The sequence below is a fragment of the Amblyomma americanum genome, chromosome 6 (genome assembly GCF_052857255.1).
Source record: "Amblyomma americanum isolate KBUSLIRL-KWMA chromosome 6, ASM5285725v1, whole genome shotgun sequence".
NCBI classification, from domain to species: domain Eukaryota; kingdom Metazoa; phylum Arthropoda; class Arachnida; order Ixodida; family Ixodidae; genus Amblyomma; species Amblyomma americanum.
Genome location: NC_135502.1, coordinates 114,815,416 through 114,837,503, shown reverse-complemented (window position 1 = coordinate 114,837,503; position 22,088 = coordinate 114,815,416). Strand labels below are relative to the sequence as shown.

Below are 22,088 nucleotides of genomic sequence, written 5' to 3'. Positions count from 1 at the left end.
AAAACGCTGCGAATAAGCAGGTGTTGGGTTTGCTATGGCATTTTTTTTTTTTTCTGTTCTCAGCTGTACGTGCTTTTGGTCCTCTTTTTCTGTTATAGGTGGTCGCAGATGGATCCATCCGGCGGATGCTCTTCAAAAAGGACACGTTGTCTATCTGGTCAAGGTATGTTAGCATAAGTTCAACTGGCTAGCTGCTGAGTTTCTCTGCAATTAAGACCTGTAGCAACATTTCTTCCAGTAGTTCAACTGCTCTGTCATCGGTTTAACGTTCTTTGTTGTAGTTATAATTAAAGGCTTTAAGTTACAGGATGTAGCTGTCATTTTTTTTTAAGTAGTCATGCTAGATAGCTATTCAACATTTTTCTGAGTAGGTTACTTTCAAGCGCCTTCCAGAGGCCTTTGTTACAGCTGTGAAATTGGGTTAAGGAAAGCTAGAGTGCTTTATTTTACACTACAGTGTCAATATGCTATCAATTGCATTTTTTTACGTTGTGTATTATTCCTATTCACCTACTTTCAAGTCAAGGCAGAAGTAGATAGAACAGGGTGAAATCCTTGCTGGCAGTCTCTGAAATTATGCTGCTAATGTGTGCCTCGAACATTTCTGTAATGTCTTTCAATAATCAAGGGTTTGTACTGACCTACCTGAGCAGTCACCCTTTTTTTTGGACCATTTGTGAACCGTAGTTGGTGGTAGATCAGTTTTATTTTATTTACCACAGTTTAATGCCCTAGTGGCACTTTGGGTAGGCACGCACATAGCTGAAAATTGTTTTCAGGGGAGGCCTGAGGTAATTTCTTATGCCGGGGGGGGGGGGGGCAGTACATGCCCAACGTGAGTTCTGCTGAGACAATGCCTGGGGTGGTGCATGCCTGGCTGTGGGTGTTGCGAGAATAAAGTATGAAATAATAGTGCAGGGGATCGGGTTAGCAGCTTTTATGAGACGGGCTGTCTGAAGTAGTACAGGACAGGCATTCGTGGTGTCTAGAAAAAGTTCTTTGTGCTGCAGTGCACTTATTTTGGCTGATGGTGACAATGATGACACCAGGTTAGATCGCTGGGGTTCAGGCTTGTGTACACGATGCATACCTATGCAATGCCCCATATCAGGTGATACTCAGATTGCCTGATTTGTGCCACACACCTGTGTAAACAGCGTTGTGCTGTCCATTTCCTTAATAGTACTCATGGTTCATAGCAAACATGCGTGCATGCATGTTTGTGTGTCGTCTCACTGCATCTTATAATGCTACTACAAATAGCGAGTTTGTCATAGTTCTCGTTTTTGGTTTGCAAAAATGTTAGTGTGCAAGTTCTTGAAGATGGTTCTCAAAGTAACTGCCAAAAGTGTTGAGAAATATTGAGGCAAGTAACAGAATTGCAGACCAGTTTATTCTGAGAATATACCTGAAAGCAGCACCCTTGCCAACACTTCTCAAAAGACTTCTGAGGAACAGTGAAATGTGGGAGAAAATGTATTAGAGTGTATACTAAGCTGCTTTGATTTTTCATTAGCATGCGATACTACTGAGCCCTGTAAGCAGAGTGTGAAATGCATGCCTAGTTCAAAATATGAGAGGACTTCTTATGTATATATGCCTTGATTCTTTTATTCTCAAGTTCCTTGGCTTCACTGAAGTGGAACAGCCCAAAGGCATTGAAGTGGTTCGAGAAGGAATACGCAAGTTGAAGGTATGCGTGCATGTGCCGCCTTTAGTCAGGGGCTCGAGCGGTTAACACGCACTTTGCATCCACCTGATCATCTGAATTTCAATCCAGTTTAATCAGCAGCTGAAGAGGTCTGAAGGTGGCAAGGTACCGAAGGTGGAGCTGACGATTTCAGTTGATGGTGTTGCCGTGCAAGATCCCAAGACAAAGGTGCGCTCCCACATTTATTGTAACTTGTTCGTTCCTTACTGTAACCCTGTCATGAGTGGTGATGGTTCTATTTGACACACTTTGCAAGGCATGACATAAAAAAATGTTTAGTGTGGTGAACAGCTGTTGCTCTGCTAGTTGAATGGGTAGCTGGCTGAGAGCTACTAGTCAATTTCTTTTTTGCATGTTTTTTTGCACTGAATGTGGTGAACAGAGGTTTCAAGCCAAGCATTTATGGGGGCTATAATTTGATGTAAAGTTTGGCCTACTTCGCAGAGGACAGCTTTGAAGGCAATTTTAAAGCTCTTGAAGGACTCAGGACTGAGTGTAAGATTGTGAACAATCAGTGTGTGCCCTGTGTACCCTGCAAGTAACGGCCAACGGACACGTGGAAAAGTGATCATATCCCTTTGTTCTCTCCCTTTTCTATCTCTCCCTCCGTTCCCTTCCCGCGTGTAGGGTAGTATACCGGGCGCTGCCTAGTTAACCTCCCTGCCTTTCCGTCTTTCTCTGTCTTGGCCTACTGAAGCAGTGAGGGTGATTTGGTACCACTTGCATTTGATGACTTGGTACCTGGTCTCTTGTGGACCTGGTTAGGGTACGCTGTAAACATGAATACGCCTGCGTAGGGAGTAAAAGGGCTGTAAGCTGTCCTCTACCATACTCCCTTTTATAAAAGAGGGTGCATTAGAGGGCAGCTTACCCTCGTTTTTACTCTTTTCTGTTTAGTGTGTAGTCTGTGGCACTGCATTTTGGTCAGCCTTTTCAAATTTCGTCAGATTCTTAGAAGCCATTCACGTACACTTCCTTTGCATATCGTTCTTTCTGTGCGTTTCAGCTTCAGCGGATGCATTTTGTGCGTTAACCCTGTTCTTAGCTAGAGATTGTGTGCCTGCATGCAGAGGATATTCCACCAGCACCCACTGCATCGCATCTCCTACTGTGCGGACGATAAGACCGACAAAAAGTCATTCAGCTTCATCGCCAAGGAGTCGGATGGCGAACGGCACTCGTGCTTCGTGTTCTCCAGCGAAAAGTTGGTGTGTGGCGCCGACGTTTTTGCTCTACCTTAGTTTTTATTGTTCACGCCATTTTCAGTGTATGAAATAAGCAAATTTTACACATCCTGGATTTGTACAGAAGTGCTGCTACAAATGACATTCAAATGCTTGTCATCCTAACTGGGATCACCAAATGGAACTTAGTAAACCATAAGAGCAGCTTACAGTGTTGTGCTACAAAGATCCAGCATTTATGGCCCTCATTAAGCTGTGCTGTTCCACGCATTATTCCACATTTTTGCACAGATTGGTGTGAGGGGGAAGACACTGATCACTGGCATAAGCATGTGTGCTTTGGTATTGTGTAAGCTGGTTGTTTAAATGACAGCACTCTTTCGCTTCAGCTGAGTTGTGTTGGAAGAATAAACCTAGGCCACTTTCTGGAACGGTGAAATTTACTGCACGGTCAGAATAAGAACAAGATTCCATTTGTTAGTAGGCACCTCCAAGCTGCTTTCCTTTGCAAGGAACACAGCAGGACTTGAGGAATTGAGGGTCACTTGCGTCATGACAGATTCACCTCTATCATTTCACTGTGTGTTTGTGTCTGGCTTTAAGAAAGTGATTTTATTATCAACATTGAATTTTTGCATTAAAGCTGTTGTTTTCAAGTTTGGATATGTTTCCCATGGTAAGGACACAAAGTATGGTTACCAACTATGGTTGCCACAGATATAGGTTGGAACTTGTGAAAGCAGTGAAATTATCTTAGGCAAAGAAAAATTCAGCAGTGGCCTGTTTAGCCGCAGACATGATGCGAAAGCCATAAGAGCAACGCAAAAATTATGGCAGGCACTTAAGACTACTTACATGCTATGAATGCAAAAACATGCGCACTGGGTGTTTGGCTGCGGCGATGGCGTACTACTCTAATGCAGTGGCTGGCGAAACTGATCGGTTTGCACCGCCCAAATGGAAACGATACCGAAACCTAGCGTAAGGGACTGGCAGTTTAGCATGTGGGGTGTTTTGCTGCGGTGATGGCGCTGTGCTTTAATGAAGTGGCCAGCAAAGCTGATCTGTTCGTGCCGGCTATATCGTAATGATGGAGGTACTGCCGATGACGTCATGAGGGCAAGTGTGGGTTTTCGGGTCATCTGGCGTGGACAACTGCAACGACGGATTTTTCGCCTCATGAGCCATATAATGCTTTCTCATTAAAACATCTATTAGTGTCCATATAATTTCCTAGTCAAAAATGCGTAATATGCATGTAAAACAGCAATATGGGGTTTTGCCCTAACCCTGTAATTTGTCCTGTGATAAAGTTAGTGTAACCTGACCATGCTCATTTTGGTTGCAGCATTGAGATCACTGTTAGTTGTTTCAGTGTCATTGTGTCTAATGTTTGACTGTTTTTCCATGTGTTTTTGTTCCACATTTAAAAAAGACTTTTTTTTAAACCCATTGTAGGCTGAAGAAATAACGCTTACCATTGGCCAAGCTTTTGACTTGGCCTACAGGAAGTTTCTGGAAACTTCAGGAAGAGATCTGGAGATGAGAAAACAGTTCATGATTCTTCAAAAAAGGGTGAGAGATTTTGGCCATTTTTTTGTAGCCTGTTATGTCTTAGGTACCGCTGCCTCAGCTCTGTTGGTTAGCTGTGTTTAATAACCTCCTTCAGTGCTGCCTGTCCTCACTCCATTTTCATCTAGGTGGCCAGCAAGATAGTTTCTTCCATTTGCGTTTGTTTCGTCAAATGTTGATTGCTCTGTGGTGAGATCTGGTGACAGCGTTTGTGTTTTTACCTTTGCCGGATTTTCCTGGCAACGTACTGCGTATGCTGTTTTCATGGTGAGCTGGCCGGGTGGCCAGCTTTTGTTGAAGGCGTACTGCTTGTGGGATGAGTATTGGATACATTGTAAAAGTACATTTGCTAAAACATCATTGATCTGGCCTTTAAAATCAAATCTGTGTTGAAGGATGAAGTGTGAGTATTGCCGGCTGGGTATAGTAGGTGAGGCTCAGACTGGACTGAACTGAGGAGGGACCTCTGCAAGAGGATACGATATGGATGTTGATGTTGAGACTGTTGGTGGAAGTCATGATTGCAGTGGTGCCGTTGGACTGTTCATAGTCATGTTTGCCCATCTGTATCCAGGTCCAAGATTTGGAAGAAGAGAACAGTCGACTGCGCAAGTGTCTCCGTGAGGGCGACTACTCCCGTGGGGATGAAGTCTCCTCGCCCACCGAGACAACCAACCACAAGCCCAAGGCTAAGGTCGGAACTTTTTGTTTGTCTCATGACTAAATTTCATGAACCCACAGGTTCTGCAGTGCAAGTAAATGCGTTGCAGGAGATCGCATCACAGGCAGGTGTGTGAAAAACTCCGATGAGCAGTACAAGAAACAGCAAATAATTGATTTCTGAAATCAGAAGAAAATATGAAATGTTATTTAGTCGAATTGAAAGTGAAAATTTCACATTGGCTCAAGCAGGTATTTATAAAAACATATTGGAAACCCACTAGAGCGGCTTGGAGGCTCAGCTTGAAAAAGATGATACAAGCAAGTTTGTGAGCTCCTGTAGTGTATAGCTTAAGTGGAGGTGCTGTTTACTTAAGTTCTTTGGATCACATATAAGGTAAGCCTGTAATTCCACCTCTTGTCACTGACTCCATTGGGCTTTTCACAACTGATCCCAAGATAGCTGCATGAATGGAGGGCCTGAGTTGTATTTACTTTGTTCCAACATGCCATCTTTTCTTTTTTTAATATGGTTATGAATTCGCACGCATGATAAAACTGAATGATCTGAATGAAACGCATGGTGAACGGTGAGGAGGATTGTGGGAGCTTTTCTTTGACACCCTAAGAGTGAGTCGTGTTGCATAACGGGCTAATGATGTCATCTGCAGGTGCGAGCGCCCTCGACCAATGGCACCAGCAAACCCAGCTCAAGCAGCGTAGTCCCCGAGCCTCTGCCACCACCCGTGCCTCCCCGCGGCGCTGCTGACCACGGCCAGGTGAGAAAGGGGGTGGCCTTATGCCTTCGCCCACTGTAGTTCTTGTAGGCAGCAGGCTGGCACGTGCAATGTTCTCCACTGCTTTTGAAGATGCTTTAACTTCAGGATGCAAAATTTGGTGTAGTGTCTGCTGCATTTAAAGTCATTTCACACCGCCTCCACTCTGGTTGGCACATTTTATTTAAAAGCTGTACATTGGGCTAAATAATTGTAATAGTGTGTGGTTTGTTTCTGTGCTGACAGTGGTATCAAAATTGCTTTGTCGCTGGCTCATATTATACAGGCTAAATTACAATGCAGTTGTTCTAGATGTGAGGTCAGTATGGAGGCATTCAAAGTTTGCAAAGACATAGGCATAGTCATTGATAAGCTTGCAGGGCTGTCGGGTTCGTATCTGAAGAAACACTATTTGATTTTTCGTTCTGGAAAAAGTTTTCTTCTCCGCAGCCATTTTGCCTCCACACCTGTGGGGATTGAGATGAAGCTGGCACTTTTAACATGATAGTGTTAGGTGTCCTGTTCAGCGATACCCCGGCATCGGTGCGTTAAGAAAATCGGGATTGGTTGAAAGGGTTGTGGCAGTAAAACCACATGATCTCGCATGGTTAATTCAAACGCCACAATCACACAGTGGGTTCTGGAACCATGCAAAGAACAAAGGGGCTGATGTCAAGCGCTGCCAGGATCTGCAGCGTGCACTTGGTTGTAAGCAGATTTACTCGGTTACCCTTGTACCCATGTATTTTTTGGTAAGCAAGCGAGCACATAATTTGCTTTATTATCCCCCCCGAACGATTCCTACTGAAAGGCTTGAATGGCTGGTGACTGCTAAAAGTACAAGATCTTCTAGGTATGCATTTCTGGCTTATTCTAGTGCAGCAGATCGTGTTCAAAAAGGTAGCTTCTTTTGCGAGACCACTTGCAGGGAAGGCCAGCACCTTGGCCGCTCAAGTACAGCCGCATTCCAGAGCTGAATCGTAACATGCTGTACTCGATCGATACAAGCGCTGTCGTGACAGTTGAAGAGTGGTTTTGCTTGCATCGTTTTGAGTGCAGTTTTAAATATTAGTGTGCTCTGCATGAATAGTATGCAATGTTCTGCCACTGGTTCTGACAATGTGCACCACATTGGTCGTTCCGAAATTTCCCGTTCTAGCAGTGATATCATGTGTTTGGTCAGGCAGAACGTTATCTAAACGAGACATTCTTGAAATGTCCGTACTTGATAGAAAAATTAGTAATCTAAGCACGGTGATTGTGCGTACATTGCATTCTTCGCTCGCAAGCACCTATGCTTACTTTCTTAGGGCTCTGCAGTCTCTTCTCTGAAGGGCCTGTAGGATGCAGTAGCAATGCAGACGCCTTTAAATAACCCCCTTGCCAACATGCAGTTCTATTGCGAAGTCCTATACTTTTCAAGTGGTAAATATCATTTCAGTGCCTGCGCACTGCACAGGTGAGGCTTGTTGTAACTAGATACACAAAAATATCTCCAAAGTGCAAGTTTTGCCAGACACTTGAAATCATTTTGCCATGTGAGTCACTAATGGGTCTGGGCACTGGAGTGCCGCATACTTGGTCGTATCCGAATATAGTTAATGCACAATTTCAGGCAGCAAATACACTTCGCGAGAGGGTTTGTGATGCTCCACGCAGCAATTGGAGAGTGGACCGGAAAGGCTGCTTTTGCCATCCAAGCCTGTTTTCTCTCAGTGCTCCCACTTGCACCGCTGACTTCCCATTGTTTGCAAACAGGGAGAGGTCTGTTGCACTGAAAAGAAAAATGGTCAAACCACTGCCCCTTGGGTCATTAGCCAGGTGCGCTACCCCTCTATTTGGTTATTGGTTAGAGGGAGGCCTTGTGTGTCTTTCTTGCGGCAGTTAAAATTTTAAAAATAAAACAACAAAGGAAATAAAGAATAGTGTCCGTGCCTTGCGAAGTGACATGCAAGGAGGAGCCCAGGCTGCTAAAGGCACCAATTAACGCCATCGCATCATACCCTTGAGGCAGAGCTGGAGTGTCCCTGAATTTGGTCTTGGACTGTTTTCAGTTTACCATCTTTTGGTGGTAAGCTGGGGAAAAATTCTCTTCAGCACAGGTCCAATTAGTGGTGTTAATTTTAACTTCATGTTGATTTGCTGCATGATTTGTTGATGAAATACTGGTTCACTGATGAAATACTGGTTCATACTGGTTCACTTAAGCGTACTCCAGTTGGTTATCTGGAGCAAGTTCTGTTCATCTGCTAAACCAAAGAGCAGAAACTTCACCTTCAGGCTTGGAACACAGGATGTTTGTTTTTTTTCCCCTACGTTCGTGCTGCAGCCTTCACAGGACCTGCTCAGCCTGATGGTGCCAACCGTGGGCACACGCCTGGAAAACTTGTCCATGGATGACCTGGAGGACTTTAATCCTCGAGCCGAGACAGAGCCAGCGCAAGCGAAGACAAACGGCTGCACGGAGGCTTCTACTAACGGTGAGCTTGACCTTTGAAGCAGCGTTTGTTCATAAATGTTTTGTATTGATTAATCATGACTTGGGGGGGGGGGGGGCTGTTTTGCTAGAACTAGTTTGACAGTTTGACACAAATTTTTGCTTTTCTTTCAAATTTAAGAGGACAGCATGGAGGACTGAGTAAGTATTTGTGAACGTAAGCACTGAACCTGCCTTTTGAAAAACTGCATCATTTGGTCCAGTATATTTTTCCTTCCCTTTTTTGTTTTTCTCTTTTTTATTTGTTTCTCTATAGCAGTTTTTCATGTCAGTATCTGCCGTGTGTACTGTCAGCTGCCAGGTACTGCCACTAAAGCCTTCTGCGGCTTTGGCAGGCTGGCATTTGTACTTGAAAATAAAAATTATTTTATTTATTTATTGGACTGCCTCATTACAGGCATGTACCGTAGCTCTTTGATGGGAGGGGGAAGACTCCTGAAGGGCAAAAGGGATTTCCATTCGCACTGTCGTGTGTCAGGACAAAAAACTTCTAGTGTTCACCTATTACACTTGCTCGTATTCACTTAATACACTTGGTGACAGTTTCTCTTGGCAATGAAGGGAAGGCTGCAGGGCCACAGCATCTTTAACTGTCATTCTGGCAATAAGTTGGGGCATACGTTAGTGCACCTGGCCGCCTTGTGCATTTCTTGTCTCCGCGGTACCTTCATTTCGTCACCGGGACAGCTGGCACCATCAGTGGATGCTTCTTGTAACTAGACATGCCTAGCAAATTTGTTGTAATCAGGAAAACTTTTTTCTTTTACTTTTGACATGGAAAGTTGCCAGTTGCGAGAAATGTGCTCTAACTAATGAATATTAACAATATACCTGTGTGAGAGTTGACTTCCAGTTCTTTTGGTAACCTCCAGATAGTTCATTGTGCTGGGATCTGAAATTACAATACCATTGGCAGTTCAGATTGTCACTTGCCTGCAACTGCTGGTCTTATCTGTGATTGTCATTGTGCAACTTTTAGCTCGTTCAGCTAACAGCCGCACAAGCACCACAATGCCATCCCGCAGGAGATATGTTGAGCTGAAATCTCATGAAGTAGGCATTCCAGAAACTTTATTACTTGCAACTAATACTTTGATATTTCTGCTACCAAACATTGTTTGAATTGAATATTGAATTCTTCACTATTCAATGGAATATCGAATACAGTTAAACCTCTATGTAACGAATCGAAGTTCAGTGTAACGGGATCCTCGATGCAACAAACTATCTGTTTTCATAATTCCGCGTTCATAGAACACCATCTATTTTTAGTAGATTGTGCCCAACTTTCAGTTTAACGAAATTTTGTTGCTAGTTCGAAACGAACCAGAGTAAAAATTGTACCACGAGTAGTTGAGCAAAGCACGCATTATAGCAAGTACATAAAAGTGAATGCTGCCCAGCTGGTAGATATGGAAATACTAGGATGATCATGTGGCGAGCACTATAGGGGCCATATGAGTGCGCTGCCTGCCCTGTTATCTGGAATACGGGCAAGGCTCATACAATCGTTGCCGCAGCAACCTACCAGGCAAGTTCTCAGGTCTTACTGTCTTGCCCAAAATCTTGCCGCAGTTATCGCGTTTATAGATTCCCGATGCTCAGTAAAAGGACGAAGGGTCGGTGCCGTCAGCTGTGAAACCTGTCTCTCATTTCTTACCTGACAATGTTGCTTCCCACTCAGACGATGCACGCATGTAGAAAAAGACCACATACTCGCGCTTTCAACGGAAAAGTGATCACGTATGGGTGGTCCTAATTTCGATTATTTCATTGGGCCTTTATTGGAGGGTACACTCATCAGAAAGAGACAGTGTGGAGACCAGCGAGCATGGCCATGTGGCCCACTGCTAGAATGGCTGCCTCCGTCAATTTGTTTCCCTGCCTCCTTCACACGAGGCTGCAGCGGTGGTGGTGGATTGAGTCGTCGTGTCTCCAGACTTTTAAGAGCAAGACCAATACTCAAGATGGGTGCATCGTCCCAATCTTTGTAAGGTGCTCGGCGCGATAGGCATTCTGATGCGGCTCATGAGCCCACAACACGAACAAGACTCAATGCAGTCCCAGCGGGCATATTAACGGCGCATAATGAACTAATTGAGGGCAAAGGAAGGGCATAAATAAAGAAATTTTCTGCTCAAATAAAGGTTTTTTTTTTTTCCATGAACAACACTTTTTGGCGGGTTCTAGCATTATGGGAGATGAATTTTGATGTGAACCCACCGCGGTGGCTCAGTGGTTATGGCGCTCCGCTCGGCAGCTGACCCAAAAGATGCGGGTTCGATCCCGGCTGTGGCGGTCGAATTTCAATGGAGGCGAAATTCTAGAGGCCTGTGTACTGTGCGGTGTTAGTGCACATTAAAGAGCCCCAGATGGTCGAAATTCCCGGATCCCTTCACTACGGCGTCTCTCATAGCCTGAGTCGCTTTGGGACGTTAAACCCCCATAAACCAAACCAAAACCGAATTTCGATGTAGTGAAAATTCAGTGTTACAAAGTAATCTCCGGGCTTGACCTACTTCATTAAATTGAGATTTAGCTGCATTTGCACAGGCCTATATTGACACGTTGTGTTCATGTTGAGTGTGTGTGCAAGCAGAGAATTATTAGAGATTTAGCTTACTGGAGACATACTTTCAGATATGTATACCTGTTTGACGTACCTCTGTTGCGCATGCACCGTGGTCTTACCGGACCATGCACCCGCCACTGTGCATGCGCATCTCCCTTCCGTAAAACCGGCATACGTCTCCGCTATGCTAAATCTCTATTTCAGGCAGCGTTCATGTGATCAAGCTTTACACTGGCATGCGGTTCAGTTAGCTGGTGTCCTGGTTCAGGTATAAATCTTTGTCAGGTAAAACCTCAGTAGCCTGGGCACCTGCCCTGCTTCATCATTTGAGCTCATAAGAATGGCTTAAAGATACCAGGGCTATGCTGACTTGATCAGTTAAAAGCAGTTAAAGGGTAGTTCATTGTGTTCGAAAAATCCTGTTAGGGGTGAGCAGGTTTTGAACATAGGAATAATTAGCCTTATGAGTGTTATCATAATTTACGCCTTTTGTTATGCTCCAAATATCCTTTTGAGCCTATGATATTGGCTAAGCAGGCAGGACATTGTCACAGAGCACAAGCTGAGATTCCACTGCACGTAGAGGAAATGCCCAACTCTCCCAACATCTGAAACGCAGGTTATTGAGGCTGATGAGAACCTCCCACAGTGACATGTATTGTTGCTGAATTGCAGCTTTGACATACCGTATTTACTCGCGTAATGAACCCACTCGCGTAATGAACCCACCCCCCACTTTCTTAGACGAGAAATGAATTTTTTTTTTCCGTCGCCGAAATGTCGCTTCCATGAAATCGAAAACGAAACCTCTGCTTATAGCGCCATGCCTGCGCTGCGGCGGCAGTGCGAAGTAAAGACAAACGCACTTCAACGGCGCTGGTCGCCATTTCGCTAGCACTTTGCTTTGTTGCTGTTGGAGTTGAGTGCGCGCTACGGCCTTGGCGTTATTTCGTGCGTCCTCTGCATTTGCTGTGCGTTGTGTACGGTAAGGTAAGGTAAGGTTGTGACCGCGATTTTCCTCAATGTGACATGAAATTTCGACCTTCTCAAAAATTTCGAAAAATTTTTTCCCGCGTAATGAACCCACCCCCTAAATTTATGTCAATCTATGTGGAAAAAAGGTGGGTTCATTACGCGAGTAAATACGGTATACAAACCTGTCGCCCTCATCCAGTGCTGTGAACCAGTAAAGCCAGCCTTGATTTGTACTTCCATGTAACACTTCTAGTGATGCGATTCTTTAAACATGGGTAGTGGTTAGGTAGCATGCAAGGGCCATTGTGAAGATCTCCTTCGTCACACAAATGCAGGCACATCTGACACACCCCCTGGAGTGGCGGCTGGCAAGGACCTCTTTGGAGCAGAGCCGTTCTCGCCCAGCAAGGAGGAAGACCCCTTTGGGATGGGTGACTTTTCCTCTGACAAGCTGGGAGCCCAGGAGCTGGAAAACGCAATTGGCATAATCGACCGCAGGCTCAATGAAATGAAGGTGTGCACTTCTTGCCTTTTGAAGTACTGAACATAGGATTACCGCCAGCATGCACGTACCGTATTTACACGATTGTAAGTCGACGTATTTTTTTAAATTTGAAAGTATTAAGTGGGGGGTCGCCTTACAATCGAAACGAAAACATCAAAACGAAAAGGCGAGACTTCAGGCATGCCACAGCGTAGTTGCGTTTTTGCTGCGTGGCTCCGGCACATCGCTCTTGGTGCTGGCCTTGAGCAGATGCTATGTCACCATGCAGAACTGGCCCCCCCCACCGCGCGCGGGCGGCTGCTATTGATAAGCAGCAAATGGGCACCCCACACTTGGCTGCTGACTGCGGTTGCTGATAAACGGTGGCGGCGGCCCGATAACGCAGTCGCGTTCTACGCGAAGCTCTAGCGTCCAACAAGTTTTCTTTTTACTTTCAAATGCGCGCTCGGCGCTCAAGGGAGCGTTGATAGTTGATGGAAGGGCCGCTGTTCCAATCGAAGCGGCACCCCCACTCAGAACGGCAGCAGTGCCAGGGAGTGTCGGCAGCCAGTGGAAGAGCCGATGCCATTCACATGTAGTTTCTCTTTGGCTCTGACGCATTTGACTACTGCCGGGCGCGGTTCACAACTTTTTTAAGTATTTTTTCGTCAGCCATCATTTGTGCTCGAGGTCCGGCAAGCTACCGGAGCTCGTTCACGGCTACATTCAAGATGGCTGCCATTTTTTACGCCGATGAAACGAACGGCCGCGCGCCGGGCCACAAGTTCGACGCCCGCAACGGGTGATACAGGTGTGGCAGCTGCAGTGAGGAAAATTTTCAGGTGTTCCACGCGATGTTGTGAAGTTTGCGAAGTGTGGGATTTCGCTGGACAACGACGTTAGAACGACGTGCTGTGGGACCACAGCAGCGATTACGACGGCAGCGCTAGTGAGGACGATGGTGCAAGTGTGAATGAGTAGTCCAGTGACTAATACATTTTCGCTTTGGAATATGCCCACGGGCAAGCCCGCGCGCGGCAGCCGATAGTGGCTGGCGATGAACAGCGGCCGCTGGATAATGCTATCGCATTCAGCTATTCAAGGCCAAGCTTAAACAACCTCGGAAGTTTTTTTTATTTTTCGGAAATGTGATTTGGGGTGTCGACTTACATTCGAGTCGACTTACAATCGTGTAAATATGGTATGTTCTGGAGATATTATCAGCGCCGCAACACCTCAGCTACTGCTCTATTTCAGTAAAATCCCTGTATAGTAAAGTAGCTCGGACCAGCTAAAATCTTTACTATATCAGGGTCTGTACTACTACAGTAGAATCTCGGTGATACGAATCTCATGGGGTCGCGAAAAAATTCTTATCAGCCGAAATTTTGTACCATCCAAACGAACAAAATTAGTTTGCAGAACCATGAAAAATGCATCCACACAGATCTGTTTACGGCTGACAGGATTTATTCACTGCTGTGTGGCCACGGCTCGCTACTCTCGATGTGTACCATGCAAATTAGCGATCGCGGCTTTACAATGTGCGTGCCGCGCACGGCCGTTGACTGCGTGCGGTGCATACAGCGTGATTTTGGCGATGTGCGCGCCGCATATAGCCACTCACTGTGTGCGGTGCATGCCGCGCAATTAGCGATCACGACTTTGACGATGTGCGGGCCGCGCACCACCGCTCACTGCGCACGGTGTGTACCGCGCAATTCGCGATTGCAATGTGTGGTCACGGCTCGCTCGTTTGTATCACCCGTAGAGGCGAGGGAGAGTTTGGAATATCCGAAATTCCGCACATCATACACAATACACTCTGGCCGGGGAATTTCGTGAATTCGTATCATCGCGAAATTCCCATCAACCGTGTTCGTATGCTCGGCTGCTGACCCAAAAGGCACGGATTCAATCCCAGCCACAGCGGGCGCATTTCAATGGAGGCAAAAGATGGGCACCCATGTACTTTGCAATCTCAGTGCACGATAAGGAACCCCATGTGGTCGAAATTATCTAAAGCTTTCCACTACGGCGTCCCTCAATGCCAGAGTCTCTTTGGGACATTAAAACCTATAAACCTAATCTAGCTCTGCCTGAGCAGCTGTTGGTGAAGGGCAACACCGAAAAGAGAAGCCACGCTAAGCAGGTGAAGTTTGGGCACGCACGTGTGATTCTGCTGTTTTCGCAGAGACTGCTTTAATTCTGTGCGATCAGTGTCTGCTGCGGCCTAGAATTTTTAATGTAGCGGACGCAACACACATGGGTGACAGAAACATGCCCGAGATCCAACACGTGCAATTGTATCTCGTACAGCGCTGCCTGCGCAGTGTTTGTCACGGCATAGTTTCGTTTCCGCACTTTCAGTCATTTGTGCTTGTGCCGCACCGGCGGTGGAACTGTACCAATGGCCACAACAAGATTCACGGCGCCTGTAAGTGTTCTCAGTGCCATGGGTAGGCTGTCAAAATGCTGGCACGCGGTAAAGCACTGTCGCAAGGTGGCATTCGCGATGTAGCATGTGGGAGCACTGCCACGGTTGCAGCATAGCAGCAGAGTCTGTATTGCATGGGCTTCTATGCGATTATGGATGGGACTGGCTCAGAAGAACGTAGCAGTTGGTAAGACGCACCACCCTAGATCAAAGCAGCAGGGTTCTACTTTCAATCTTGCTTTTGTCCCTTTATGTGATAATTATTTATTTGTGGTTATCACATCTTGCGTCGTAACACACATTTTAGTGAAATTTTGATTTTTAAAAAAATGTGAAACTATGACATCTCATAACTCACATCACATTTAATGTTCTCGCTTTCATTTACATCTTGCGGACGCACCGAATTTGCACAAAAACAATGCAGCGGCGAATATATCTGAAGTTTTATTTCTTGTGAAAACCGAAGCTTTGCCTGAACATGATGTCGTCTTCCACAGCCGCGGCGTCATTTAAAAGGCATAAATTAAGAAACGCATGCCACACAGTCAAGATCGGCAATACTGTCCAAGCAGTGCTGCCATGCCTCTGCTTCCTGCTACTGCTTCCCTGTGCTTCGCCTTGCCATGCTCCAATCGTTCTCCTTTTTCTTACCTTCTCTATGCCTCACTGCACTTCAACTGGCTTTCCTTTCTCAGCGACCTGCGCCACCTTCTTTCTACATTCTTAGCCACCTTTATTTTTATTTATTTTTTTCATTTGCGCCACGCGCTTTGCCTCACAGCTTTAAGGCCATCAAAAAGTAGGCTTCTTTCATCTCTTCATCGTGGTGATGAAGCCATCTCAAAGAGTGCCATTTTATCATTTTTGGTATCTGTTTGCCACGTAAGGCTGGCCTCGTGATCGTAGGCTACGTGCCTGCCGTGATATCATTCCGTGGAAAGTACGTCGCCATGGCTAGTTGCTCTTAACTATAGCAGTTTCCTTGAAAAAAATCTTTACTTTGACAAAAAAAGAAATGTACGGCCGTCTATGGAAGGCGAAATGAGACTGCAGTTTCACTGTACTCTATGCATGTTTTTACTATATCCAAGTTTACCTTAGCGGGGTTCTACTGTATTACGAAATGCAAAGCGCAACTTGCTGCAAGCCGCCGGACACTGTGGCGTTCAAGTGCCATGGAGCATAGAGATCTCCTTTGGCTGGTGTGCCATCGTTGTTCCGCACCTGCATAATATACAGTGAAAGCTCGTTAATTCAACCCCGTTAATTCGGACAATCGGATAATTCGACCTGCATGCATGGGTCCCTACAATTATATATAGGAGTCTATGGGGCAAAAACTCTCGTTAATTCGGACAAATTTTACCACCCATCGGTTAATTCGACCTAGTTCCACGGCCCGCCAAGAGCGGCGCTACTGTAAAGTTGGAAAAAAGAATGTAACGTAGGTCATCCGTACGGTCATCGTCATCAGCAGTGCGAGAGAGGGCGAGGGAAGCAAGGTTAGCAGTGGCCGAAGCGCCCGGTGTCTTTCTTTGTGCTTCGTTGCCTCTTGCAGTCGTGCTCAGTCGTCGTGTTAACCCTATCTTCAGCAAGTCTCGTTTTGGCGTGTGTCGTCGTTGCCCCGTGTTTCTTGCTGCTACGATCGCGGTTATTGAACCCTAACACGCCTTTTCTGGATATTGCGTGCTTTGCCAGCGTGTTTACTGTGCTGTTTTCGAGTGCGTAGCGCGCCGTGCCTGCGCACCTCGCCATCGCGTCCTGCTCCGATGGCGACACCGGCAAAGTGGCCGAAGTACAACCAGGCGAAGGACCTAGCCACGAAAGTGGAAATATTGAAGGTGCTGAAGGATGGTGTTTCACGCTCTAACGTGATGGTCAAGTATGATGTTAAAAGAACCACCTTGGCCACTTACGTGAAGAATGAAAACAGCATTATGGAGGCGTTTGACAGTGAAGCCTACGGTGACAAAAGGAAACGACTGCGGACTGCGGCCCACCCGGAACTCGAAGAAGCCGTAATGCGATGGATTAGAAACGCACGTGAGGCCTACCTCCCTGTGAGTGGGCACATTAATTTGTGCCCAGGCTGAAAGTTTCGCCACAAAAATGAACCTTGAAGAGTTCAAAGCTTCTGAAGGTTGGCTTGCTCGCTTCAGAAGCCGTCACAATCTGACTTCTAAGAGTGTGTGTGGCGAAAGAGCATCCGTGGACGAAGACAGGATCGAGGAGTGGCGGATCACCGGGCTTCGTGAACACCTAGCTGCGTACGACGCTCTGAATATATTTAACGCCGACGAAACAGCGCTTTTCTTTAAAGCACTCCCGGATAAGACGATCACCTTTAAAGGTGACCCCTGCCACAGCAGGGAAAAGAAGCGAAGAAAGGGTCACTGTACTACTTGCCGCCAACATGACGGGAACAGAGCGTCTGCCTCTCCTAGTGATCGGAAAGGCTCAGAAGCCGAGGTGCTTCAAGAACGCGCGGCGCCTTCCGGTTGAATACCAAGCCAACAGGAAGGCTTGGATGACGTGCAGCATATTTCAGTCCTGGCTTCATCAAATGGATCGGCGTTTTCGAGCAGAGAAACGGAAGGTCCTCATGGTTGTGGACAATTGCTCACTGCAAGGTGCCGGGCCTGGAATGGATTAAGCTTGTGTTCCTCCCGCCGAATACAACCGCAGCCCTTCAGCCCATGGACCAGGGCATAATCCAGCATATAAAATGCAATTACAGAAAGCATGTATTGCAGCGCATGCTTCTCTGTATGGAAGCTGGGAAGAAGTATACCTTACGCTCCTCAGCGCTTTGAACATTCTGGCGCACGAATGGGCCAACACGCCTACAGCAGTTATTGCGAACTGCTTTCGGCACAGCGGTTTTGTGCAACCGAACTGCGGTGTGGGGGAACTGCCGACAGAAGCAGCTGACGCAACCACAGAAGACAGCTGTTTCGACAGCGTTTTGCCTCCTGCCGTGCGGCTCTCGGATTACGTGTCCATCGATGATGGTGTCGCCATTGCCGGTCAGCTGACCGAGGACGAAATCATCCAAGAAGTGACAGGCGCCGACAACGACGATTCGTCGGAAGATGACAATTGTGAGCACCTGCCCCAAACGCCGAAGCGCACGGTGAAAGAAGCCGCAGAAGCCTTGTCCGTGCTGGAAGACTTCTGTGAACAAATTCCGGATGGTTCGCGTGCCGCGGAGCATCTGGCAGCTGTTAGAGCTATTGTAGCCGCTCAAATTCGCCCGAAAAAGCAGACGACGATAACAAACTTCTTTGCCAAATAAAGAGATGTCATGCTGGGGCAAATTTCATGTTATTTGTGGTTCATTCGATATTTCGACATTCGGTTAATTCGACAATTTTTCGCGGTCCCGTCAGTGTCGAATTAACGAGCTTTACTGTAGGCTATAAAAATGCCTGCACGGGATAAACCACTATCGTGAAATGACATTCGCATCGTAGGCATGTGGGAAAGCTGTCTCAGTTGCAATGTAGGAACAAAGCTTGTATTTCATTGCTTTCTGTGGGAGCTGGAACAGGACCAGCTCACAAAAATGTGGCAGATGGAAGCACTGAACACCCAGGAATGTACGGGTTTGGGCTGTATTTCGTTTCATTTTTTAGACCTGTGTGTGCTGCCTCATTTGTCATTAACTCTTTCCTTACTGCAAAAAATTACCAGTTCTGAGCATTTTAAAATAAACATTTCTTCAGGAAGTGCTAAATGCACTGCGCATTGTAATGCATCAAACTGTAGATCATTGGTTATACATCCAAACGAAAAAAACACAGAGGTGTGTGCTCAAAATGTTCTGAAAATTTATTGGTTAATTATAAAAAGAATACAAGCAAAACAAAAATAAGCCACTGCACTGAGCTAGAAGTTGATTACAAAAAAAAAAAACTAAAATATACAAAATGTTGCACATGTTCTTAACTAGTATTCCTGCGATTTTCAGCTGCGTTCATAATACACTGCACATTCCGTGGCCTTTCAAGTTAGGGAATATGACTGCTGTGCCACTAGAGAATGCAGTCGCGTGAGAACATGAGGTGGAGGTAGATGTGGAATGTGCTGCACGTTACACTTGTTCAGAGTTCTGTTCTTTTTTTATAGCAGAGCTTGCAGTTCCTCCTTTTCTTTATGAAAAGGCGGTGCGGCCTTCCTTGATACCATCACAATTAGAAAATCTGCTGGCGCATTTGGTAAAATATCTTTACAAATAACCCTGAAGCACCAAATAAAACCCCTCTCATCGTTTTACAAATCGAACACACTACATGAAATATGTGAACAGTAAAATAAAACACACGCAAGCACATGCTGTTGCACTTGGCTTCTGAGATGGTCTCGCTATCGAAAACCGAATTTCAACCATTCTAAGTGGTTGTAACTCTCCAATGCTGCTCTAAAAAAAAAAGAAGAGCATAAGAACCAACAAATGTGCTCAGGGTGGCCTTTTGCGTTTGAGGAGCATGCGGTGAAATAGACGCCATGATCGATGGCCAGTGGACTACGTCCAATAAGCTTCATTTTTCACGTCACCTCCTCGCATTAAAAAAGGAAAAAACAAAACTGAAGCCAAAGAGATGGTGTTTTAGAAGCAAACTAGATGGCGCAGCTTGTCCTGGAGCGCTGTCTTGAATTTTTGGCAGCAGGTTCAAAATGTGGGGCATATATGACCGATGGGCTATGGCACAGTAAGGAAAGAGTTAACCTACGACTTGCGGGAAACTGGAAAGCAAGTCCGAAGTTATGATTTCATCTGTTCAATGCTGGATTATTGAACAGGTGTCGCTATGCTCTATATTTGTTTTGAACCAAGGCAGAGGTGGACCTTGTGGGCTGTGGAAGATTAAGAACTGAGCTAGTTGGTGTACGATTGCGACTGAACATGAGCGAAAATAACATGGATAAGCTGCACAGGGAAAGAGCACTGGACAGCATGCCACCTCATCCCGTGCTCCTTTCCTTGTCCATCAGATTTTTTTTGCTAATGTTTGATTTCAATACATGACCACTATTTATTAGCTTTGCCATGAGCACTTAAGGGTGGACACCCTGGTCTTTGGGACCAAAAAAAATTACCCAAAAATCTATTTTCTAAAGATGTTTTTGGAATTTACAGCTATTCTCCAACTGTACATATTTTTCCTTCTGGAAATCAGTATTTTGACCATAATATTAAATTCAGATCGTCATGTGGGCTGAATTTGCACTGGAGGAGATGAAAATTTTGACGCCTGACTATCCTGATATGTTGATATTTCAACATCTAGGACAGATAGAGATGACATTTTGTTTGCTGAAGTAAGCAGAGGGTACCTTGTTTCCAATATTCAAACACAACTGAGCTGTCACCTTTTAAAAAGGAATGATTTTGCAAAGTTCAGTGATGCATGGTAGTCATATTTCGAATGTTGCTATTCCAAGTGCTGTAAAATTACTTATAAGATTTAAAGGGGAAAAACAGCTTCGATTATCGCACTATTTACTTATTTCATGGCATAGCCATGCATTAAAAATTTTTTATTGAGCCATTTTTTTTTGCAGAGTTATTAATAACTAATTGAAATAATTGCCTTAAGAACCAGCAAATTAATGGAAAAAGGAATTTCATATCACCTTGTTCAGTTTTTATGCTGATTTCTCTAGTTTCATTAGCACTGGACTAAATATTAGGAAAACTGGTTAGATCAGTGTCCCTCTTGGCTTGCCCTTGTGTGTCGGCTTCATGTTCCACTGTCTCCTTTCTTTTCAGGATGGTTTCAGAGGACTGTCCTTCGGGAAGGACGATTTTCTTCTCGAGCAGTTGGATCCGTTGGGAACCAAGCCATTTCCTTGAATCCTGTTGATGGACACAGATGAGTGTGAAAATTGAGTCAACGATGCTGGTTTCCATGGTGTGTCAGAGGTGTGCTGCTGAATTCGGAGCCCCTCGTTGTCCTCCCAGTGTAATTTTGTCATCTTGCTTGGAGTGGCAAGGTGGAATGAAGCCCCGTGTTTCAGCGTGGACCATAAGTATCTGCCCAAAAGTGTTTGTTTTCTCTCACTTGTTCGAGCATGTGTGCGAGAGAGCTCCAATGGTTCTCTGCAGGTTTACATACTTCGATGCTTTACATTGTCATTCCGTAGTTCATGAGGAATTGGTTCCAGTAAAACCAGTCCTGTCTCTATTTTTTTTTTTGACTGAATATAATGAAAACTCTGCTTTGTATGCTTCCACTTGTATCAGAGGTCTCTGAACGACAGCACATGGGTGCACGTGTGGTTCCGTTACTTTCTTATCTGTTTCTTCTGTACACTGAAGTGTGCCTTCTTTCGTTATCCTTGCGACTGTAGTCAACTTTTTGGTGTGCACGCACAGAGGCTACATGGTTGGGTCTAACCAACTCTCAAGTACAGAGAAGTATTTTAGCTTGTTGGCCTTGTCTGAAGCAGTTTCGCCCTGTAGACAGAGCCAGGCATTAGAGCTGTGATTTCTTTGGGCCTTTTTCATGCCTCATTGATTTTTTTTTTTCCGCACAAAGTACATGGACACATTTCCACGTACAACTATTACCGCTAGAAGCACCACTGTACATGCAGCCCATTACTCCACTACTACTTCACCCATCTTCAAGTGTCTTATCAAGGGTCATGCCTGAACCTAATGATGTAGCTAGGTCGTGTTCTAATAACTTTTTATCTGATGCAAAGGACAGTACATCCTTGGAGAGGTTCCCCCCTGGGATCAGCGTACTTGTCGGCGTTGAAGGCATAGTGAAGTTGTAGCAATAATGCGAGTTCTTAGTTGTGTGTTGATCTGACCATTCTTTTTGTGTTTTGCCCTTTGGCTCATTTAGTTCATGAGAACTGCACAACCAGTCAGTTGGTATGTGCATGCTTTATGCTTGGAACGTGTGTGTACCACCCGACGTCCAGCAAGATCGTGATTTCCTGTACATGTAAAACTGCTTTTTGATGCCTTCCTACCCCGGCCTTACTTAGTATTATTCAGCTGGAGAATACTATGATGGTTGACTGACATGAAGTGTGCCAAGTTGTATTTTTTTTTTGTGAAAGCTAGATTTAGAGATGTGGAATATATTATTGAAAACTGTTATTGGTGTTTATATGTATAAGTTTAGGGTTATGTAGTGCGAGTGTTGACTTACATGGTCACTGCTATTTGCTTGCTATGCAATTTGGAAGTAACAGTGTGA

General features: G+C 45.3%; 1 protein-coding gene across 1 annotated transcript in view; it reads left to right on the top strand.

The window, feature by feature from the left end:
• Positions 1-22,088, top strand: part of ced-6 (PTB domain-containing adapter protein ced-6) — a 28,903-nt gene extending 6,815 nt beyond the window's left edge. Inside the window, exons 3-12 of the mRNA XM_077627876.1 lie at positions 99-163; positions 1,622-1,693; positions 1,781-1,879; positions 2,782-2,919; positions 4,354-4,470; positions 5,042-5,161; positions 5,799-5,906; positions 8,233-8,383; positions 12,283-12,461; positions 20,645-22,088. Of these exons, the coding sequence (XP_077484002.1) occupies positions 99-163; positions 1,622-1,693; positions 1,781-1,879; positions 2,782-2,919; positions 4,354-4,470; positions 5,042-5,161; positions 5,799-5,906; positions 8,233-8,383; positions 12,283-12,461; positions 20,645-20,728 (1,133 nt within the window). The 3' untranslated portion in view covers positions 20,729-22,088. The remainder of the gene's footprint in view (positions 1-98; positions 164-1,621; positions 1,694-1,780; positions 1,880-2,781; positions 2,920-4,353; positions 4,471-5,041; positions 5,162-5,798; positions 5,907-8,232; positions 8,384-12,282; positions 12,462-20,644) is intronic.